The sequence below is a fragment of the Corella eumyota genome, chromosome 1, assembly GCF_963082875.1.
Source record: "Corella eumyota chromosome 1, kaCorEumy4.1, whole genome shotgun sequence".
Classification (NCBI taxonomy): domain Eukaryota; kingdom Metazoa; phylum Chordata; class Ascidiacea; order Phlebobranchia; family Corellidae; genus Corella; species Corella eumyota.
Window position 1 is genome coordinate 22,979,717 of NC_137490.1, and position 20,983 is coordinate 23,000,699.

Consider the following 20,983-nt stretch of genomic DNA (forward strand, 5'->3'; position numbering starts at 1 on the left):
TCTTTATCCTCGATGTGGGAATGTCATATGCGCGACTTAAACATAGAGTAACATCAGTTACTCCGACCCAGTATCGAATTGTCTGTGTTAGTTGCCTTTAGCAGTTTGAAATATTATTAATTATAATTGCCCGATAACCATGCTGCTGATTAACTGTTGGCTCAGCAGGGGGTTCATACCGTTTATAGCGCCTTACTCAAGAGCGCTACAGCATGAGATCAGTGGGGATTGAGGCCACGGCCTCATGGTGGTATAGCAAGTGTTCTTACCACTACAACACGTTCCCAGTTTATTTAGAAAATGATAAATAACCGTATACAATTTTATTGGTTTTTTATTTATAAATCACACAATAAAAACCAGTTGCTTTAAAAAAAACATAAATTTTGTTTACAAATACCATTTATTAAATGTTTTGTTATTTCATTTTTGGTCCACCTTGAAGATGGTAATATATAAAAAAAATGGGACAATATTCTTTAAAAAAAATCAATACCTAAATACTTTATCATAGTTCATATATTAAAAAGTTCAGTAAACGCTTTGTAAACCCGTATACGTTTCTACTTATGGGCAAATATTAATTGTTAATGGCGCCGAATTTACTTAATAACAAAAAAAATTTATTAAATTTACGCTGCTGATAAATTTATTTTTGTGTTGCATTATAAACCATATATGCCATAACATACTTAAAATCTTTATATAAACATTATTTCTTTTGACATATTTTAAATCATAAAATTGATTTTGTCATTTTTTTCGTCGCATTGTTGTAATATTAATTGTAAATCGTATTTATTATTTACCATTATCAATGCGCAAAAAAACAAAACAAAATAAAAAAAAACATAAAGATACAAAATACCATATTTAAAGAGATTAAATAAAATAACAAAAAAGGCAAACCAAGAAAAGAGAAAAAATACTTAAGTATAATAATTCGATTGCAAATTTATTTTTCAAAATATTTCTAAATTTTAAAATATTTGAATTTTAAAAATCTTAAATTTTAAAATAAAAGAAACATGGGTACAACAGTTCAAGTGATAGGTAAATTGTTTTAATTAATTGTGACGTCATTAATTATGTCATTATTACAACATAGTAGTTCGATTAATGACTAGGTAATTGATAATTGGTTGTTTAAATAAATCGATTATCTAAATATTTATATTATGACGAAATAAAGTGTTTTAAGAAGTAATTGAAATATTGTGACGTAATAATTTACGTAGCGTATTCTAAAAATAGAACTTAATTAAACCGTAATTGATTTGTTTTTTAATATAAAATTTTTTTAATAGAATGTTTACTTAAATTTTATTCCCCAGTTTAAGTTATATTTTTAAGAAAATTATTTGTAAAATAAAATCTACTTTATGAATTATTTTATCTTTTTATCTTTAACTTGCAAGTTAACCCAGCAGCGTGGTGTAGTGGTAAGAACACTTCCTACACCACCATGAGGTCGTGGGTTCAATCCCCACTGCTCTCATGTTGTAGCGCCCTTGGGTAAGGCGCTATAAACGGTACAAACTCCTGCTAAGCCAGCACTTAATCAGCAGTATAATTATCGGGCAATTATAATCTCTATAATATCCCAAACTGCCAACAGGCAACTCGAGACTAGGTCGGGGCAAGAAATGTTACTTTATGTTTAGGTCGTGAAGTCGACCTTACCACATCAAGGGGTTAAGATATATACAAAAAAAAAAAGTAAAAAAAACATTATAAATTTAATTTTGTTTGACTTTTCTTACAAAAGAGTTTTAAAAGTAATTTTTTTTTAATATTTATAAAATAAATCAATTTTTTCCTGATTTTTAGCTTGGTTGTTGTGCATGAGTTGCTGGGGAGCTACTTTGGGGGTGATTTTGTCGAGAAAATGGCGGAAAAATAGTTTAAACGGAATCCACGGTTCCGTCCTCGACTCGGTCACCAACACCGAGGGTCTGTGGGTAACGTGCCAAACTTACCCAACTGGACAAACCCAATGTTGGGGCACGGATTGGGGGGAAGTACCGAGTATGTAAATTAGTTTAAATTTTTTAATTTTTTTTTTTTTATATTTTAAAATGTTTTTTTAATTTTGTTTTCGAATATTTTCAAACTCGTAAATTCTAAAAGTCTGCTATTTTTCAAATTAATATTTTTTTTCTCCCACAAACAAAACAACCCGATTTATGACGTCATAATCCCACTATGGGAGACATAACGCTTGATTGAACTAGATATTATCCAGATTATGCAAAAATGAATTATCGAAATAATATTATGACGTCATAAGCCGTCATTGTTCGTTAATTTAGACATCACATAATGTTATATATTAGATATGACGCGTTTACATTTTTTTTTAGTCGTTTTTCTTGTTTGTCGACTTTCCTTCCTCCTGTCAATCATTTTTAGCTTTGTGGGCGGAGCTTTATGTCTTACTGGGTTCAGCTTCACGCTGATTGGTCCACAAACTGTCAATCAAAAAAGAAAAATTTGCTTCGTTTGCGGACTCGTGTTTCTTGTTTCAGGTATTTTGTGACGTAATATTTACTTCTTAATTTAAACAATTCACTCTATGACGTTATAATTTACATTTTAAATCAATTACCGGCAGCGTGGTGTAGTGGTAAGAACACTTGCTACACCACACATGAGGTCGTGGGTTCAATTCCCACTGAGTAAGGCTCTATAAACGGTATAAACTTCTGCTGAGCCAGCACTTAATTAGCAGCATAATTATCAGGCAATTATAATCTATATAATATCTCAAACTGCCACAGGCAACTCGAGACTGGGTCGGAGTAACTGATGTTGCTCTATGTTTAGGCCGTGAAGTCGACCTTCCCACATCGAGGATAAAGATATATCCAAAAACAAATTCAATGATAAAAACTATTTAATAAATCTCTTTCGTGAAACAAAAATGAAACAAAAAAACGTAAAAAAAATGGAAATTAAATTCTAAATAACGTCACAATGCTTATAATAAAATCCCCTTTGATGACGTCCTAATTAAATTTTTAGCAATTTCCGTGACTTTATCCTCGTTTTGGTTTATCTTCGACACAGTGACTTCACAGCCCTTTCTCGACCCAAGGGGAAACCCCGTTCACTCTGCTGTTCACGAAGCTCCTCAGGTATGTGACGTCATAAAGACGTAAATTAGGACAAGAATACTATGATGTCATAATCTAAAACGAATTTAATGTTTTTGACGTCACAGATATCGGCAGCTTTTGGGTTGATTTGGATTCTTTCCGCTTTGTTGTTGATATGTTCATCACGTCACCAAACTGATGACGTCACTTACACGTATGATAGAAGTCCCGAAAAAGTTTATGTTTAAGATGACGTCATATAACGTCATGATTCCTGTTCCGAAATTTCTTTCTTTAACATTTTTTTGTAAAAAGCAAATCTAAAATAAAATTGTTTTTAAGTTTATTTGTTGACGTCACAAATGAATTCTATGTAATAAAATGACGTCAGAAAAAAACGGTGAAAAATTTAGAGGCTGAGTTTTACATATAACCCTTTTATGTTATTAGGAATGGGTGGTGCTGTTGGGACGTGTTTAAGCTAACTGTAAACGCCAGGCTTTAGGGTGAATAATGTGGCATTAGTGCGACTCAAACCCGAAAACTTTTGGTGTGTTTAAGCTATCTGTAAACGCTAGACCGAAGGGTGAATAATGTGGCATTAGTGCGACTCGAACCCGAAAACTTTTGGTGTGTTTAAGCCAACTGTAAACTCCGGGCTTAAGGGTTAATAATGTGGCATTAGTGACGCTCGAACACAGAATCTTTCGGCTCGTAATTGAATAACATACAGCTTATGCAGGTAAATTATTACCAGAAAATGTTAGTTGAAGGTTGCAGCCATATCACTATATTTAAAATGCAGCCCGTAGGGTGGGTACTTTAATAGTTTTACCATTACTGTTAGGCTTAAAATAGGACCACGTTTGTTACTTATGACGTCACAAATATACTTGTCTACGTCACCTTTTTTTCATCTTGTGTATTTCTCGATCTTCTTCTTCGTTAAATTTCTTCACAAAAACTTCCAGGATGCTGCTATCCAATTTAATATATTGCGCCACCTGTGACATAAAATAATAATTAAAAACACCTAAAACATAACCTTGTGACGTCATGCTTTATGTTAATTATGACGTCCTACCTCAGGTGTTATTTCGTGATGCATTTTTCGTTCCATTAAAAATATTTTTCCGAGTTTTTCGTTAGGACCAATCAGAACTCGATTTAGGAGCGGAAATTCGTCACGTGACAATTCACGACGTTCTAAAAAAAATTTGTAACATGATCATTGTTTTTTTTTAAAGCTTGGTTATCGTACTTAAGTTAAACTGTTGTAAACAACTATTCTACATTAAAAAAACCTACGATAACCAAATAACTATGACGTCATATTACCATAACCGCTTTAATATGACGTCATATTTACCTTGTGTTTCTTTAACAACATAAAGAGAGAAATCTTCGGGGGGATTTTCGACTCGAAACTTGGCCAGGAGTTTGCTGATGACGGTGTGCGCGTCGTTAAGTGACGTCACTCGAACTTTTGTCACCGAACCCAAAGCTGGCGTAAACACCGAGGTCTGATAAAGAAAAAAAAAAACAAGATAAATATTTTAAAAAAAATTAATAATTATTTTTTGTCTATTTTGTGACACAATACTATTTAGGTGTGACGTAATACAACCTAGCTTTTTTGACGCACTACTATATACTGTGACGCAACACAACATTGGACATGCGCTATGATATAAAGCTTTATGACGTCATACCTTGTGATTGTAGAAGTGTCCGTTAATCGAAGCTCGATGTTTTAAATTCTTTGACCCTTTCTTCCGCATGATGACGCTCTTGGTGTGTTTTAAACTATCGCTCACCACGAGCGCTTCTTCGCGTTCTGCATGGTTATTCCATTGTTATTTATCGGTGAACACTACAACTCATTGTTGCATTGTTATTGGTAGGTTGTTGTTCATTATTATACATTTACATAATAACAATAATTTTCAAACTACAACAACTTTACAAGAATTGTTAATTAACAAACAGAATTGTGACGTCACCTATCGTTCCATTCTTGATGTCAGAAACTTTCAACCTCATCGCCTTTCTTCGAATATCTCCTTTTCGTTGACGGGTTTTCCCCCAAACCGCGTTATCGAACTCAACAACTCCACCTGTGTGACGTAATAGTTAAGTTTAATTAAAATGTACGATGTCATTTATAGTTAAGTAAATGTGACGTAATCGATTTAGATTGTGACGTCATTAAAATAAAATAAATTACCTTCGCTATCTGGAACAGAAAGTCGATTTCCAAAATTTCTGAAATTAAAAATGACGTAATTAATAACTATTATGACGTCATTATTTATAAAATTAATTCGAACGTTTAACTTACTGTCCATATTCATCTCCTGCTACCTTGGGTCGAATCTTAACGTCATCATCAGCTACCTATGACGTCATAAACACAATTGTTTAATGGAAAGTAATTTGTTAAATTATTTCCGGGTTTAAGATTTTATTTTCCGGCGGATTTGACAAATTGTTTAAATTTAGAAATTTTGGCTTTGAACATTTTGAATAAGGTTTGAATGAGTTTCAAATTATTCATAATTTATTTACGAATTTGGTGAATCAAAAGAGCAGTACTAAACTACGTGATGCGGGAAGTTGCGAGGTGCGTGAAATACCGAGGCCGTGTGTAAAAGTTAACAAAAAATCGCTGAATGAGGAAAAGGACGGGATTTTTATACTCTTTCCAAATTATCCCTTGCGCTTTGTAGTCGATCTAGCATCATCCCTCAGCTCTTTAGGTAAATACCGCATTCATCATGAAGTAAAATACAAAAATGCTGTTTCGTCCCGCATTCCGCGAATTTTTGTTAACGTTTACGCACGATTCCGCACTATCCCGCATCCCGTACTTTAGTATTGTTCAAACAAAAAATCTAATTTAAAACTGCAAAACTTAGTTTTTTTGTTTTCTTAGTAATACATCAAACAATTATAATAAATAAAAACAAAATTGGACTTAATAGATTAATTTTATTTTATTTTTTAACAGAATTGGTTTCTGTTAACTTAAAAAATTTAAATGGGGTTAAAAGTAGTTCAAACTATTTTAAAAAAAATTATGATAATTATGTAAAACACAAACGTCCAAATTAAACTTTCAAAAATCGATTTTTGTCTTTCTTAGATACATTAAACAATTATAATAAATAAAAGATTTGAACCCAAAAGAGAAAATTGAACCCAAAAAAACAATTTTTGTAAGATTCTTTTAACAGAATTGTTTTATATTTAACTTAAAAAGCCAAAAAAAAACAATTTATTTAATTAGGAATTTCTATTTTAAAAATTTTAACAATTTTTTTTGTGTTTAACTTAAAAACAATATTTTATATTTTTACCTGTAGCCTGATTGAAGTCTTGAGTCCCCAGTAAATATTAAGAAGTCCATCTACAACTAAATCTCCTTTCTTAGTATGTCTGGATCTTAATTGTTCGGGTTTCTCGTTAAAATAAGTGTTGTAGTCGTTCAAACGGGGCAAAAAATTCTCTCTAAATTTATTTTTAACAAACTTATTTTTTTTAAATCTGAGTGTGGCAAACCGGTCATGATGTCTGAGTACGAGCCAAAAAGTTTCGGCTCGAGTCGCACCAATGTCACAGTATTCGCCCTTTGGCCCAGCGTTTACGGATAGCTTAAACATAGACCAATATTACACCCTCACCCAATAAAAATATCAAAAACATCCTCTTAAGAAGAGATGGAAAATATAAATATTTTTTAGCTGTTTTTTGGGTAAAAAATTTCAAAATTTTGAAAAAAAAAATTTCAAAATTTTTTTTACTCCTTTATTGATTTTATAATTTCAAAGAATTTTTTTTTTAAAATAAACGTTTTGTTAAAAAACATTGATTATGACGTCACAATACTCACGTCAACATCGTCTTCGATTCACTTAAATTAATCGACGATGACGTCATCTTGCTAGGTGATTTATCACGTTGAAAAAACTTAGGGTATTTCCCTGTCCAAAACAAGGGGTCACTGCTTGAAAATCGCAAGGTATTTGCTAACTTTTTCGGGGTCAATTTCGGGGTCAGTTTAGGGGATTTGGGGGTTCTCAAAGATTTTAAAGTGAATTTGGGGCTCAGGTTTAAGCTGAGAGGGCGAGGCACGGATAAGCGGTTTCTATTCGCACGTAAAAAGTTGGGTCTTCTTTTAAGGGTGGGTGGGTCAACAGAAGTTGATTGTATGTCTTCTTCTTGTGTTTGTTCTTGTTTTTCTTTTATTTGGAGTTCTTCTTGTTTGTCTTGTGATTCGCTACGGTCCCAGAATCGCGATAAAGTTGAAAGAAATCGATTATAGGCAACCTACGTCATAATAAATTATTTATTATCGTAAGTTGATTAAGAGTTTTCATTTTAAATTAAATTAAAATCAATTTTATTCGTCGCTATTTTTAAACTTTTAAACTAGGACATTTTATAAGGCTATTAGTATGTTAAATTACAAAATTTAACGATACACTAATTACTAATTGTCTAAAAATACCGATTCTAACTTAATTAACATATAACAGTTTTTAATTAACTTTTTTAGATTTGATTTCAAAATCAAGATTAAGGTTAAAAAAATTTTGTTATTTCAACCTAATACGCAAGCAAGTCTTTTAACCAAATCTCTTCCTTTTAAATTCAACAACTTCCTTAACTTTAATCTAATTTTAAATTCCTTATTTACTCACTATTTTCTTTAAAAAATCTAAAATCAATTTTTCTGAATATTTAAAACACAATTTATTTTATATTCTCTCTTGTGACTAGACATTCAAAACAAACAACAACTACTACTTGTGACGTCATAGTCAGAATAGGAAGTTGCATTATTCAAACCTGGTTGTCTTACAACAATCATATAACAATTACAAAAACGGTTTTGCAAAATAAGCAAAAATTTAAAATTAAAAACAAAATTTAAATTTATTTTTTTTAAACTGTGTGCTTCTTAAATCATTTAACTAAATAACTAATTAACTAACTATTTAATTGTCTAATTAATAAAAAATATCAAAACCCTTTTATACTAATAGTTTAAACTAAACATTTTTGTCTCAAATTTTACTAAAAACAGTTTTTTCTACAAAACAAAACTAAACTGATTTCCGATTCTACAAAGCTGTGCCTTGTATGCGATTATGACGTCACGTGGTCACGTGTTTCCGATATTCGTTTAGTGCGGTCACGTGACCAGGTTGGCGTAAAGTTTTTAATAATTTCCTCTTTAAACGTGTTATAAAATTTTTGTAAGCTTTTTGTCCTCATAATAATAATACAATATAAAACACTAATAAGCTATAATATTGTTATTAAATAAAGTGTATGCAGTTAAATAAAATCCAAATTAAACTGTTTCTTGTGTTTTCAAACTATTTAGTAATTAATTATAATTCTTGAGTTGAGTTATAGAATTCGACTTAGTACTACAAAGGTGTACAAACAAAAAGTAAATTAAAATAATGTTATTAACAGCATATTTTCGTCATTTCTTCTAATCTTACAACATTAGGTTTGGTGACCATGCCATAATATACTTAAAATCTTTATGTAAACATTAATATTCAAGGCATGTTTTAAATCATTAAATTGATTTTGTCATTTTTTCCCGTCGCATTGTTGTAATATTAATTGTAAATCGTATTTATTATTTACTTTTATCAATGTGCGAAAAAACAAAACATCTTTATTCTAGCTACACTGTATTCCTTCATTTTAAAAAGAAAAATTAAAAAAATAGGCCTTCAGTCTTTAGTAGCTAAAAACTACCTTAAAAATATTTAAAACATTGAAATTTGTGCAATTTTGCATTTAAAAAAAACTAATTTACATGCTACAGTCTCGCTTTCCAACCCTCAAAACTTGTATAAAAAAATGAATCACTTTTTATATTCTAAAAACTTACTTTTTTTTCTTTTTTTTAAAACAATATTTATTTTTACCTATTTATACCTGACAATTCTGAGTAACTTAACTAAACAAAGGTTCTTTGTTTTAAAATTATACAAACTTATGACGTCATAGGTAATTAAACAAACACGATTATTATACAACTATATTAATTATCTAACTTACATAACCCAGTACCTGCTAATAGTTCAACTTTATTTAATATTTACAATATTACCTTTAAAGTAGCCATATTGAACCCAGGACTCCATTGCTTTTTGGTTTGATTAAAGTTAAAGGAAGTGACTAACTTCACCAATTAGAACATAAGAGCCCGAAAAAAGGCAAATAAAGATATGACGTAGTTTGAATATTTTAATTAAAATTTGTAAAGCATTTGGCAGTTATACTTTATATTTGCAAAAAAATAAATAAACTGAACACATTTATTTATTATTAATTAGTAAGTTATAATAATTTATGTTTTTTGCTTGTTTATTATTATTTAAATCTAAAATTAACAACGAATTTTAATTATTATTGACACGTTATAGAACCCTTAAAATCGACCTTCCCACATCGAGGATAAAGAAATATAAAAAACAATATTGATTTATTGGTTAAAAACAAAAATATTAAAAAAAAATGACAGCGTGGTATAGTGGTCAAAACACTGACTGCACTACAAGGGGTCGTGGGTTTAATTCCCACTGCTCCCATGCTGTAGTGTCCTTAAGTAAGGCGCTATAAACGGTATAAACTTCTGCTGAGCTAATACTTTATTAGCAGTTTAATTATCGGGCAATTATAATCAATATTATTCCAAACTGGTAAAGTCAACTCGAGACTGGGTATAGGGGTAACAAATGTTACCCTATGTTAAACGCTAAGAGTAAAGAAATACAATTTTTTTTATAATTCGTAGATTTTTATATTGTTTAATATTTTGTTAACCCAACCACCATAATTTAAGACAGGAGTGTGTGAATATATAACCGGCACAATCTTAATTTAGATCAATTTTAATATAATTCGGGCCTGGGTCAGTTACTCTATGTTTAAAGTCAAGTTTCCACAATGAGAAAAAACAAACCAATTTTTTTGGGGAATTCGTTAATTATTTTTCTACGTAAATTATTAAACCACCTTAATTTAAAACCGTATATATACACAATCTTAATCTTTATTTTAGTCGAATCTGATTTATTTCGAAAAAAATTTTACAAAAACGGTTATCGTACTTGTGTAAATTAATCGAGGATGCTAACTTTGAAGAAATGGAAAAAAGGAGAGACGGAATCTTAAAAAATAAAAACGCGGAAAATGGGTTGAATGTTTATTTGTATTTAGATCAATATTATTTTAGAAATTAAACTGCATTACCCAAAAGAGGGTTAGGGTAAGCTGGAGTTTATAAAAAAGCCCCTATGTCGGTATTTGGTTTTTAAATAAATGACAGCATCTTTAAATAAACAGCAAACGGAATTTCCGCGTTTTATGATTTAAGATTCCGCTTCTCCGTTTTCGCTTTCATTCAATATTCGTTTCCTCATTTTCACACGACCCAAACAATCCTGCCAACTAAGAACCATTCTTAAAATGGCAAAACATTTAGCATAACCACTTTAAAAATAAAACAACTATTAACATATCACATACATCGTTTTTTAAGCACGACAAACGTGTTCACTTAAAAGCCCGTTTACACGGCGTACGCAACGCAATGTAATGCAAGATTTCGCAACCATTTAAAATGAACAGAGTCGTTCACACGTACGAAAGTTTGCGAAAGTTACCTAAGATTTCGTAAAGTTTTGTAGCCGAAGCGAAATTTAGATTTCGTAAGCGGTATACTTTTATTAGGTATTGTTTATTAAAATTTTAAAAAGAAATCCCTAGAAATTGTAAAGTTACGTAACGCAACGCAGCGCAACGCTACGTTACCTTGTCGTGTGAACAGGCCTTAACACGAATAATGGCAGAATGTTCGACATTCTAAAAACACAATAGTTTCAAAAAATTAAAAAAATTTATTAAAAATAAAATCCATTTTTAGCCTTTTTATAATAAACAAAAAAGTGGCAAAAATTCCAACTTTACGTCACAACCCCCATTTCATGACGTCATAAACATTTCAGTGTTCCCAACTAATTCTCAAGTTTTACTCAATAATTAGTTCGTCAATCGACCAATCTTCATAACTTCCATCAGGCATATATCGACGAATTATTATAGGAATTTTTTTAGCTCTAAAAATATTTATATTTTAAATTACGATAATTAAAGTCTAGCAGATGAATTTCGAAATCTATTTTTTTTGTATTCCTAAACTAAATTCCAAAAATAACAAAATCTGTTAAATTATTTTTTTTGTATATATCCTTATTCTCTTTATGGGAAAGTCTAATGTGCGACTTAAACATAGAGTAACATAAGTTACCCCAACCCAGTCTCGAGTTGCCTGTGGCAGTTTTGGATATTATAGATTATAATTGTCCGATAAATATACTGCTGATTAAGTGCTGGCTCAGTAGGAGTTCATACCGTTTATAGCGCCTTACTCAAGGGTGCCACAGCATGAGAGCAGTAGAGATTGAACCCACAACCTCATGTGTGGTGTAGCAAGTGTTCTTACAACTACACATCATTGTCGGTTAAAACAAAACAAATAATTTAAATAAAAGTTTAAACTAACTTTAATTCTTTCATTGCGATTTGTAGAGGATCAGTTTCTCCTTCTAATTCAACCATAACAGGAGCATTCATACTAAACAATAACACATTGATGGTAACAAAGAGAAAATTGTTAGTAACAATAGGTTTTATTAAAAATTTTAGAAAAAAGAGAAAAAAAAAAAGGTCAGCCGCGTGGTGTATTGGTCAGAACACTTCCTACACTACATGAGATCCTGAGTTCGATCCCGAGTGATCTCATGCTGTAGCGGCCTTAAGTAAGGCGTTATAAACGGTATGAACTCCTGCTGAGCCAGCACTTGATCAGCAGCATAATTATCGGGCAATTATAATCTATAATATCACAAACTGCCACAAGCAACTCAAGACTAGGTCGAAATAACCGATGTTACTCTATGTTTAGGCTGTGCATTCGACTTTCCCACATCGAGGATAAAAATATATACAAAAGAATTAAACCCAAAATGTCAACAACTCACGATATTTGCAAAGCCCGTGTTCCTAAAACTCTCGCTCTCTCATATTTGGTGAGGTAAGGAGTTGTGATTCGTTGTCCAGTTGGGATAGCTCCAACTTCTAAACATAAAAATATTGTTAATATATTATATACAACAAAATTATCACCAGGCCTGGATTAGTTTTAAAAAAGTAGAAGTTGGCTAATCAACATGTTTAATACTATTTTGATTAAATATAAAAAAAATATTTTGATAAAAAAGATAAAATGTCATGTTTAAGAGATGTTGTAAAAAAGTTTATATTTTTTTTAAGAACTGTATTATAGTAAGATCAAGTGTCACCAATTCTTTTGTTACTAAACAGCCAATATTTTTTATATTTATTTATTCTTTATGTGTGAATTTCAACTCCTCAACCTTCACATTAGGAAAAACATTTGCTACCCTGGCGTAGTCTGAAATTAACTTTAGCAGTTTAAAAAATTTTTGATTATAATTCCACAACATTTAAACTGCTGATTTTTAAATTTATCAGGAGTTCATACCTTTTAAAGCAATAACTTAAAGAAACCACAACTTAAAAACAATGGTCATCAAACTTAGTCAAATAAACTTTAGACTAAGCTAAGTTACTAAAAGTTGCAATATATTCAATAAATCATATTTCGATTCCTTACCGTTGGCATTAAGGATTTCCGTTCCATTTTCCTCGTTTCCATCCCCCAAATCCCCTGTTTCCCCCCCTTCTTCGATATCACCTGCATCTTCAAACCTGAAAATACTTTTTATTAATTTATCTTTTAAACCGGCAGCGTGGTGTAGTGGTAAGAACACTTGCTACATCACACATGAAGTCGTGGGTTCAATCCCCACTGCTCTCATGCTGTAGCGCCCTTGAGTAACGCGCTATAAACGGTATTAACTCCTGCTGAGCCAGCACTTAATCAGCGGCATAATTACCGGGCAATTATATTCTATATTATCCCAAACTGCCACAGACAACTCGAGACTGGGTCGGAGTAACTGATGTTACTCTATGTTTAGGTCGCGCATTCGACTTTCCCACATCGAGGATAAATTTATATACAAAAAAAAAGTAAAACTAATTTAACTTTAAGGGTTGCTTTGTTAAGGTAATTGTAAATTGTACATAATTGAAATTAAAAGGTTGATATGAAAAGTAAATGTAAAAGCAAAAAGTAAAGGTTTTATTTAAGATGACAGACAGAATGATGTACAATAAATGATTTAACATTAAAAAGAGGAATCAAACCCTTTTGTCTGTTTGTTATGGGTAATGTCATGATGTTAGATTTAGGTCCTAACATTGCATCAAATATTAAGTCTAAGGTATTTTAACTGAAAGCCAACTTACTTTAAAATGAAATAGTCAGATAGTGGCAACTTCTAAATAAAAATAATTTTAAATCAAAATATAAAACTATCAGTATTACCCATCGTATTCATCTTCATGGTCCGACATTTTCTTTGTTATTCGATTATTACGTCACAGAGTGTTACTTCTTTTACTAAGTCTTTTCAACTTTTAATAAACTCAAAAAGTACCAGAAACTTCACTCAAGTCAAAACAAGTCGAGTAAAGTTACAAAAAATATTGTAAGCATGCTTGAAAACACTGGAGGCGTATTTTCATATTACAATATTTATTTATCCTCAAACAAAAGCAACTGTACGTTTAAAACTATGAATAATGTGTAAAATTATGCTAGTTATAAATAGTTTATAAAATAAATAATAAAAAATCCGAAAAATGATTGAAAAAGTCACAATGCAATATAAATTATAATACAAAAAGCGTTATATATAAATACAAACGAACTTTAGTGTAAACGGTACTAAAAACGTACGAAGTCCGAAGGTAAATTTAAGTGCAAAACAGTGTAAATTTTAAACAGGTCTACGAATATTTCTGATAATTAAAAATAAAGCACAAACAAAAATCAAAACAGAACCAATTATAGTATACACAGTTGGCACGATTCCAAAAACTAAGTACTCAAGAATGAAAGCGAAAGCAGCTTGTGAAGTTTTTATTAAAGTACACGGACCAGCTCTTTCGTGTTGCAAAGCTACAGTCATGCAAATTTGGCCAAAAAATATAAAAATACCCGCTAAAAACATGTAAAACAGCGCCATAGAGCATGGCTGGTTTGTTTGTGATGTAATAACCATGTACGTTCCTGAAACAACTGTCCCTATCCATGCGAAGTAGAACAGTGAGTGGCTAAAATGAATTTTTGAGCCGAGTTTTCGGATGGATACAAACGCAGATGCTGAGAAAATCGATGCGGAAACAGCCAGTGCGACTCCCACGATACCGAAAGACGATTCCCCACCGAATATAAACGGAGGTTGGGCGATGAAAACTACGCCAACTAGCGTAAAAGCGGTGACAAGTATGTCCATAATTTTACACGGTTCTAAAAAATTAAATCGATTATTTTATATTTTTATTTATTCATATTCGAAAGGGTCGAATTTACGACCTAAACATTGAGTAACATTTGTTACCCCATCCAGTCTGAGTTGACTTTGGCAGTTTGGGATATTATAGATTATAATTGGCCGATAATTAAGCTGCTGATTAAGTGTTGGCTCAGTAGGCGTTCATACCGTTTAAAGCGCCTTACTTAAGGGCGCTACAGCATGAGAGCAGTAAGGATTAAACCCACGACCTCATGTGATGTAGCAAGTGTTTTTACCACTACACCACGCTCTTGAAAAAAACATAAGTTTTAAATTTTTTTAAATTAAACCAACCTTTAAGAAAAATACAAGCAAAGATTCCAACAAAAACTGTATTTGAGTTGGTGATTGCCAGACTGTCGCCGACATCAATGAAAGCATATGACATCATAATGCAAATAAGAGCTGTGCTCCCTAGCACTCCTCTCATGAGAAGGAAGAGAAAAGTGGACCTATCAGAGGGCACGATTAGCTCTTTTCTTTTAGTGAGAAGAGGCAGAAGAGAAATATATTCTACGACAAATAGAATAACCGAGACTTGGATTTTGTACGGCGTTTTCGACAGTTTTACAAATATTCCATTAAAAGCGAAGAATATCGATGAAAACATGGCAAACATAAGTCCCAAGTAGCGTTTACAGCCTTTCTTTTTCACTGGGTTGCTTTTAACGTTGTTGTTTTCCATCGTATCGACCGCTGGCTTGTCTTGTTCGGTGTAAATTATATTAACCTCCATTTTAACTTAATTTTTAAATCTAAAAGAAGTCTATTTTGTAACTTAGCTATTTTATACACTTTGATTTAAGTAAATGAAAGAAAAATCAACTTCGAAATCCACTTTTCTTTTACTTAGAACATTAGCTTTGTTGTTTTATCTTAAGTTAAAGCGAAACTTTAAAAATAACTCGACTAAACATGCTTTTAATCAACTAAAATGTCAAAGTAACTTTCGATATAAACAACCTTTTTCTATTACAAATTTCGTTTCGCTTGGCCGATATCAGCTGTTTGTCGGAAGTGATAATAAACGGCTTTATCACGTCACATAATACAGCGAACAACAAATCAACTGTATATAAAATTACGATTTGTTTACTAAAACAAAAAATTTAAATTAGGTTAACATGTGTTTTAAATCAATATTTAAGTCCTAGAAAAAATAGCTTTTTTAAATTAGCTGACCATGCCATATTATACTATAAAACCTTTATGTAAACAACAATATTTATAGCATTTTTTAAATCATTAAAATAATTTTGCCATTTTTTTTCGTCGCATAATGTAATATTTATTGTATATCTTTTATTGAGGGAGCTATACTATATAAATCTGTTATATACTACCTACTATGAACATTACAATATATTTGCAATATATACATAAAGCTACTGTATACACATTGGCCCTTTTTAAGTTATATTTTTTCAAGTTATACTTAATTTAACTTAATCTAAATTGTCTAAAAGTACAGACAAAAATATGCCTTGTCAAAAAACTAACACCATATGTGTTAAATGATGAAGCGATTCTACGACGACTGATTATTATTACAAGGTCGTGCGCGTTGTTGCGATTTCTCTTTATTACGTCATATCACCAAATGTTACGTCATTTAAGTGGTTGCGTAACTTGGCGCATGCTTTTTGTCGCGTTTACACATTCTACAAAAGAAATTCAAATACTTAAATCTTAAATTTTTTGTTAATTAATTTTAAAATTTTTTGTTAAGAAATTAAAATTTGTTAATTTTGACAATTTTTAAAAAAATTTTCGGATATTTTTATTCAGGTTCAAAAAACAAAAATTAAATCAATTTTCGAAAAATAAAGTTTTTTTATTCCCATTCAATAATTGTATGTAATAGAATATTAAGTTTACTCACCTATGAAAAGAAAAAAACCCAAGAACGTAAAAAGTTTTTCATATTTTCGCTTTTTTGATGATTTCTTATATTTACTGTGTTTATTGTTGTGTAAATTTGAGTAGAAAGGATTGTATTTGTATTGTTTTGTGATTGTTTAAATACAAGTAGCGGTATCGTGATGTCATAATCAAATATTGACTTCTTAGACAATAAGATAATTATGTATTTCAACTTTGATAAGGGATAATATCGTAAATCATAATTAAATTTTTAGAAATTTTTAGAGTATAACTTGTAGTTAACAGTCCTTTAAAGTTAGAAACCGTTTAGGATATGTTTTTAGGTTATTTTTAGTTTTAAATAATGGAAAAATATACGATTACAATTTTGGGCAATGCAGACATTGGTAAAACATCATTGGCTAATTATTATGTAAGAGGATATTCTAGTGAAAATGTATCGTCAACCATTGGTAAGTTTACTTAAATAGATAGTTCGGTCGTAGAGTTTCTTTTTTAATTATGATGGAATTTTTCCAACTTGCACGAGGATACGATTATTTTAAAAATTGGTCAAGTAGTTTTTGAGATATCGGGATTTGAAGGTAAATATTGTAAATAAGGAAAGTCCCAACGCTCGCGAGTCACGTGACGCACGACGTCATTGCTTAAGTTCATACGCTGGCAGACATAGGAAAATAACCTTATTTTGTCCTCTCTGACCCGTTTGTTGTACTTTTTTTAAATTTTTTTTGCAGAAAACAAACTTTACATAAAAAGCAATATTTAGCCATATTCTATAACATAATTTTTACTTTCAAAGTATTTTTAATTGGGTAGGCTGTATTTAAAAAATTTTAACTGCTTAAAAAATAATTTTAAATAATTTTTTTACTTAAAAAAATTAAAAAAAAAATTAAAAAAAAAAAATTTCCAACGTAATTAAAAAAGAAACTCTGCGACCGAACCATCTCTTTAAATATTTTTATTTTTAGAAAATTATGTCACACTCAAAAATAATTCCACTTATGCAAATTCAGCATTACTGCTACTAATATACAAAATAACATCAATTACCCAGTCTTTAAGTCGCCTATGACAGTTCGAGATATTATTAAACATAAAATAATAAAGCTACTGATTAAGTGCTGGCTCAGTAGAAGTTTATATAATTTATTTCTTTTAACTTAAGGCCTCTAAAGCATAAGAACAGTGAGAATCGAGCCTAGGACCTCTTTAAAAAAATTAAATCTTATTTCGAAACAGATTTCTAAACTAAAGTTTTTTTTTAAATAAATTTTAATTTATTTTAGGGTTTTGTTTCCACAACAAGATTATATCTCGTGGCTGCAAACAAATACGTTTAGAAATAAGGTAAATAACTAAACCGGCAGCGTGGTGTAGTGGTAAGAACACATGAGGTCGTGGGTTCATTTCCCACTGAGTTCATGCTGTAGCGCCCTTGAGTAAGGCGCTATAAACGGTATAAACTCCTGCTGAGCCAGCACTTAATCAGCAGCTTAATTACTGGATAATTATAATCTATAACATCCCAAACTGCTAAAAACGCCACTCGAGACTGGGTCGGAGTAACTGATGTTACTCTATGTTTAAGTCGCGCATTCGACTTTCCCACATCAAGGATAAAGATATATATAAAAAAAAACTCAATAACTACTTAAACTTAAAACCTATTTTAAATATGTTTTTGTTAAGATAAATTGCAGAATTGTTATATAATTAGTTGAAAACAACTAATTGTCACGTTTTCTGATTTTATTTCAACTTTGCAGAGACACTGCTGGTAGCGAAAGATTTAGATCTGTAGTTAAACAACAGTTAAGAAACTTGGACGGAGTTATTTTAGCATTTTCATTAAATGATGAAAAAAGTTTAAAAGACGTTTCATACTGGAAAAATGAAGTTAAGGTAAATTGGTTTAAATTTTTTTAAATTAAACTAAATTACTGTCTAACATTTTGCTAAAAGTTTTTTTTTGTATATATCTTTATCCTCGATGTGGGATAGTCGAATGCGCGACTTAAGCTTAGAGTAACAACAGTTACCCTTGCCCAGTCTCAAATTGCCTGTGGCAGTTTGTAATAATATAGATTATAATTGCCCGGTAATTATGCTGCTGATTAAATGCTGGCTCAGCAGGAGTTCATACCGTTTATAGCACCTTACTCATGGGCGCTAAAGCATGAGAGCAGTGGCGATTAAACCCACAAACTAATGTGTGGTGTAGCAAGTGTCCTTACCACTACACCAAGCTGCCTATTACAACAATTAAAAACCTGACTGTAGGGCGGGCTATTAACTAGTATATTTAAATATCAAAAATTTGAAATTAGAAAATGAACGACGATGGAAAAGTTTCTTTCGTAATTGCAGCAACAAAATGTGACCTTGAAACTCTGGCAGAGTCTTTCAATAAAGGAGCTCAGGTAAAGACTGCTCGCATTAAATAATGTTAGGACCTATTTTTTTATATATTTTTATCCTCGATGTGGGAAAGCCGAATGCGCTACTCAAACATAGTCCTAAATATTATAACTCTAAGCAAAAACTCCTAACATGCGTTCTATAAAACCTAATGAAAAAAACACTATTGTGAGCCTTCTCTAATGAATTGTGACGTATCACTGTCGTGGTATGACGTAACTATCTTGTATTATGACGTTACTATGTCGTATTAATCGTATTTTCCAATGTCCATATAACTAGCTTCCTAAAACAACTTGGTAATTTTTAGTAAAACTACACAAAAACTTTCCTTTTTTTAAGTAAGAATTTATCAAAACTAACAAAAATTGTATTAAAGCTGGCCAACGAGTTAAACACCTCGCTGGTTCAGGTTAGTTCGAAAACGGGAGAGGGAGTGGAAAGAGTGTTTGACACATTAATTGACAGAATCATGCAGGTAAAAACCCAGCAAATACTTTTTTTCATATCCCTTTAAGTGGATGGGTTGTAATATTTTTATTCGGAAATGGTGTGCTGTTGTAGCGTGTTTAAGCTATCCGTAAACGCCGGGCTAAAGGGCGAATAGTGTGCTGGCATTGGTGCGGCTCGAACTCGAAACCTTTTAGTGTATTTAAGCTATTCGTAAACGCCGGGCTAAAGGGTAAATAATGTGGCATTGGTGCGGTTCGAACCCCAAACTTTTTAGTGTATTTGAGCTATTTGTAAACGCCGGGCTAAAGGGCGAATAGTGTGCTGGCATTGGTGCGATTCGAACCCCAAACCTTTTAGTGTATTTAAGCTATCCCTAAACGCCGGGCTAAAAGGCGAATAGTGTGCTGGCATTGGTGCGATTCGAACCCCAAACCTTTTAGTGTATTTAAGCTATCCGTAAACGCCGGGCTAAAGGGCGAATAGTGTGCTGGCATTGGTGCGATTCGAACCCCAAACCTTTTAGTGTATTTGAGCTATCCGTAAACGCCGGGCTAAAAGGCGAATAGTGTGCTGGCATTGGTGCGACCAGTCCTGATCTACTTTTTATCTTTAAAATATAGAATGAAGCTTATGCACGATATATTTTTTTGTATGTCAAATGTCAAATTTGTACTTTAAAATCTGACTGTAGGGTAGGTTATTAACTTGTATTACAGATGTTAAATTTTAGGCATAAATATAAAGCTTATGTTTAAAATAAAGTTGTCTTTTTAATATTTTGTCTAGAACAAAAGTGGTCCTTCTTTACCAGTCAACACAATTAGTCATAGTTACATCATAATACAAAACAGCGATTATCCAATCGACTTTTATGACCCTAATGAGATCTCGAATAGAAGAAATGCACAACGTAAAAGATTTCGATGCTAAAAATCTTTATTTAATTAAAAAAGTAAACGTTTTTACAAGCTTGAATATAAATAGCTTTTTTAGTAGGCCTATACTTGTATTGTAAACATTGTTATCGTCGTTATGTAAAATTATTAAAAAAAAGGTTTCTGAAGTATTCAATTTAAATGAGCCTGTATATATATATATATATATATCACTAATAAAATTGATAGTAAACATTTGTTGTTATTGTTTTTAGCTAATATATTAAATTAAGACTTTATGCTGGCAGCAAAGCACAGATTTTTTTTGTATATATCTTTATCCTCGATGTGGGAAAGTCGAATGTGCGACCTAAACATAGAGTAACATCAGTTACTCCGACCCAGTCTCGAGTTGCCTTTAGTAGTTTGGGATATTATAGATTATAATTGCCCGATAATTATGCTGCTGATTAAGTGCTGGCTCAGCAGAAGTTCGTACCGTTTATAGCACCTTACTAAAGGGTGTTACAGCATGAGAACAGTGGGGATTGAACCCACGATCTCATGTGTGGTGTAGCAAGTGTTCTTACCACTACACCACGCTGCCAGTTTTTGAACTTTTGTTATACTACATGAGGTCCTGGGATCGATTTCAACTGCTTCAATATTGTATTGTATAGCTCTTAAGTAAGGCGATATAAACAGTATA

The 20,983-nt window shown here is 31.5% G+C and overlaps 5 protein-coding genes across 6 annotated transcripts; 2 read left to right on the forward strand and 3 right to left on the reverse strand.

Moving 5' to 3' along the window:
• Positions 1-982: 982 nt before the first annotated feature.
• LOC145752985 (claudin-15-like) lies at positions 983-3,445 on the forward strand. The gene is made up of 5 exons (XM_082569367.1): positions 983-1,053; positions 1,831-2,028; positions 2,364-2,528; positions 3,025-3,137; positions 3,224-3,445. The coding sequence occupies exons 1-5, from the start codon at positions 1,029-1,031 to the stop codon at positions 3,344-3,346; spliced, it is 624 nt and encodes a 207-aa protein (XP_082425493.1). The 5' UTR covers positions 983-1,028; the 3' UTR covers positions 3,347-3,445.
• Positions 2,609-9,296, reverse strand: LOC145752974 (ras association domain-containing protein 4-like). Its single transcript, XM_082569356.1, has 11 exons — positions 9,238-9,296; positions 6,991-7,427; positions 6,458-6,608; positions 5,440-5,495; positions 5,326-5,363; positions 5,102-5,215; positions 4,811-4,935; positions 4,468-4,621; positions 4,183-4,304; positions 4,005-4,102; positions 2,609-3,418 (listed from the first exon to the last, which is right to left on the reverse strand). The coding sequence occupies exons 1-11, from the start codon at positions 9,250-9,252 to the stop codon at positions 3,364-3,366; spliced, it is 1,365 nt and encodes a 454-aa protein (XP_082425482.1). The 5' UTR covers positions 9,253-9,296; the 3' UTR covers positions 2,609-3,363.
• A 685-nt stretch (positions 9,297-9,981) lies between these two features.
• Positions 9,982-13,746, reverse strand: LOC145742745 (DNA-directed RNA polymerases I, II, and III subunit RPABC2-like). The gene is made up of 5 exons (XM_082560538.1): positions 13,606-13,746; positions 12,829-12,923; positions 12,173-12,269; positions 11,695-11,766; positions 9,982-11,248 (listed from the first exon to the last, which is right to left on the reverse strand). Exons 1-5 carry the CDS (start codon positions 13,632-13,634, stop codon positions 11,161-11,163), a joined length of 381 nt encoding a protein of 126 aa, XP_082416664.1. The 5' UTR covers positions 13,635-13,746; the 3' UTR covers positions 9,982-11,160.
• A 128-nt stretch (positions 13,747-13,874) lies between these two features.
• Positions 13,875-15,733, reverse strand: LOC145742729 (solute carrier family 35 member G1-like). 2 transcript variants are annotated; one of them, XM_082560520.1, is made up of 3 exons: positions 15,602-15,733; positions 14,933-15,393; positions 13,875-14,592 (listed from the first exon to the last, which is right to left on the reverse strand). In XM_082560520.1, the coding sequence occupies exons 2-3, from the start codon at positions 15,372-15,374 to the stop codon at positions 14,060-14,062; spliced, it is 975 nt and encodes a 324-aa protein (XP_082416646.1). In that variant the 5' UTR covers positions 15,375-15,393; positions 15,602-15,733; the 3' UTR covers positions 13,875-14,059. The 2 variants fall into 2 exon arrangements, with proteins under 2 accessions (XP_082416646.1, XP_082416654.1); XM_082560528.1 differs by lacking the exon at positions 15,602-15,733 and having other exon boundaries at positions 14,933-15,510.
• Positions 15,734-16,734: 1,001 nt separating this feature from the next.
• Positions 16,735-20,504, forward strand: LOC145763546 (GTPase NRas-like). The gene is made up of 6 exons (XM_082575015.1): positions 16,735-16,974; positions 17,815-17,875; positions 18,295-18,430; positions 18,856-18,948; positions 19,326-19,424; positions 20,186-20,504. The coding sequence occupies exons 1-6, from the start codon at positions 16,866-16,868 to the stop codon at positions 20,327-20,329; spliced, it is 642 nt and encodes a 213-aa protein (XP_082431141.1). The 5' UTR covers positions 16,735-16,865; the 3' UTR covers positions 20,330-20,504.
• The last annotated feature ends 479 nt before the right edge of the window (positions 20,505-20,983 follow it).

Bases quoted from the DNA above. Each gene is read 5' to 3' on its own strand.
- LOC145763546 (XM_082575015.1), top strand. From the start codon at position 16,866: ATGGAAAAATATACGATTACAATTTTGGGCAATGCAGACATTGGTAAA. The intron at 16,975-17,814 runs GTAAGTTTACTT...AATTTATTTTAG, and splicing joins AAATGTATCGTCAACCATTG to GGTTTTGTTTCCACAACAAG. The intron at 18,431-18,855 runs GTAAATTGGTTT...ATTTGAAATTAG, and splicing joins ACTGGAAAAATGAAGTTAAG to AAAATGAACGACGATGGAAA.
- LOC145742745 (XM_082560538.1), bottom strand. From the start codon at position 13,634: ATGTCGGACCATGAAGATGAATACGATGG. The intron at 12,924-13,605 runs GTAATACTGATA...AAGTATTTTCAG, and splicing joins CATGAAGATGAATACGATGG to GTTTGAAGATGCAGGTGATA. The intron at 12,270-12,828 runs GTAAGGAATCGA...TTTTATGTTTAG, and splicing joins GGAAATCCTTAATGCCAACG to AAGTTGGAGCTATCCCAACT.
- LOC145742729 (XM_082560520.1), bottom strand. From the start codon at position 15,374: ATGGAGGTTAATATAATTTACACCGAACAAGACAAGCCAGCGGTCGAT. The intron at 14,593-14,932 runs GTTGGTTTAATT...TTAATTTTTTAG, and splicing joins TGCTTGTATTTTTCTTAAAG to AACCGTGTAAAATTATGGAC.
- LOC145752974 (XM_082569356.1), bottom strand. The intron at 5,364-5,439 runs GTAAGTTAAACG...TTTTAATTTCAG, and splicing joins GCAGGAGATGAATATGGACA to AAATTTTGGAAATCGACTTT. The intron at 4,305-4,467 runs GTAAATATGACG...AATTTTTTTTAG, and splicing joins TGTTGTTAAAGAAACACAAG to AACGTCGTGAATTGTCACGT.
- LOC145752985 (XM_082569367.1), top strand. From the start codon at position 1,029: ATGGGTACAACAGTTCAAGTGATAG. The intron at 2,029-2,363 runs GTATGTAAATTA...ATTTTTTTTTAG, and splicing joins GGATTGGGGGGAAGTACCGA to TCGTTTTTCTTGTTTGTCGA. The intron at 2,529-3,024 runs GTATTTTGTGAC...TTAAATTTTTAG, and splicing joins ACTCGTGTTTCTTGTTTCAG to CAATTTCCGTGACTTTATCC.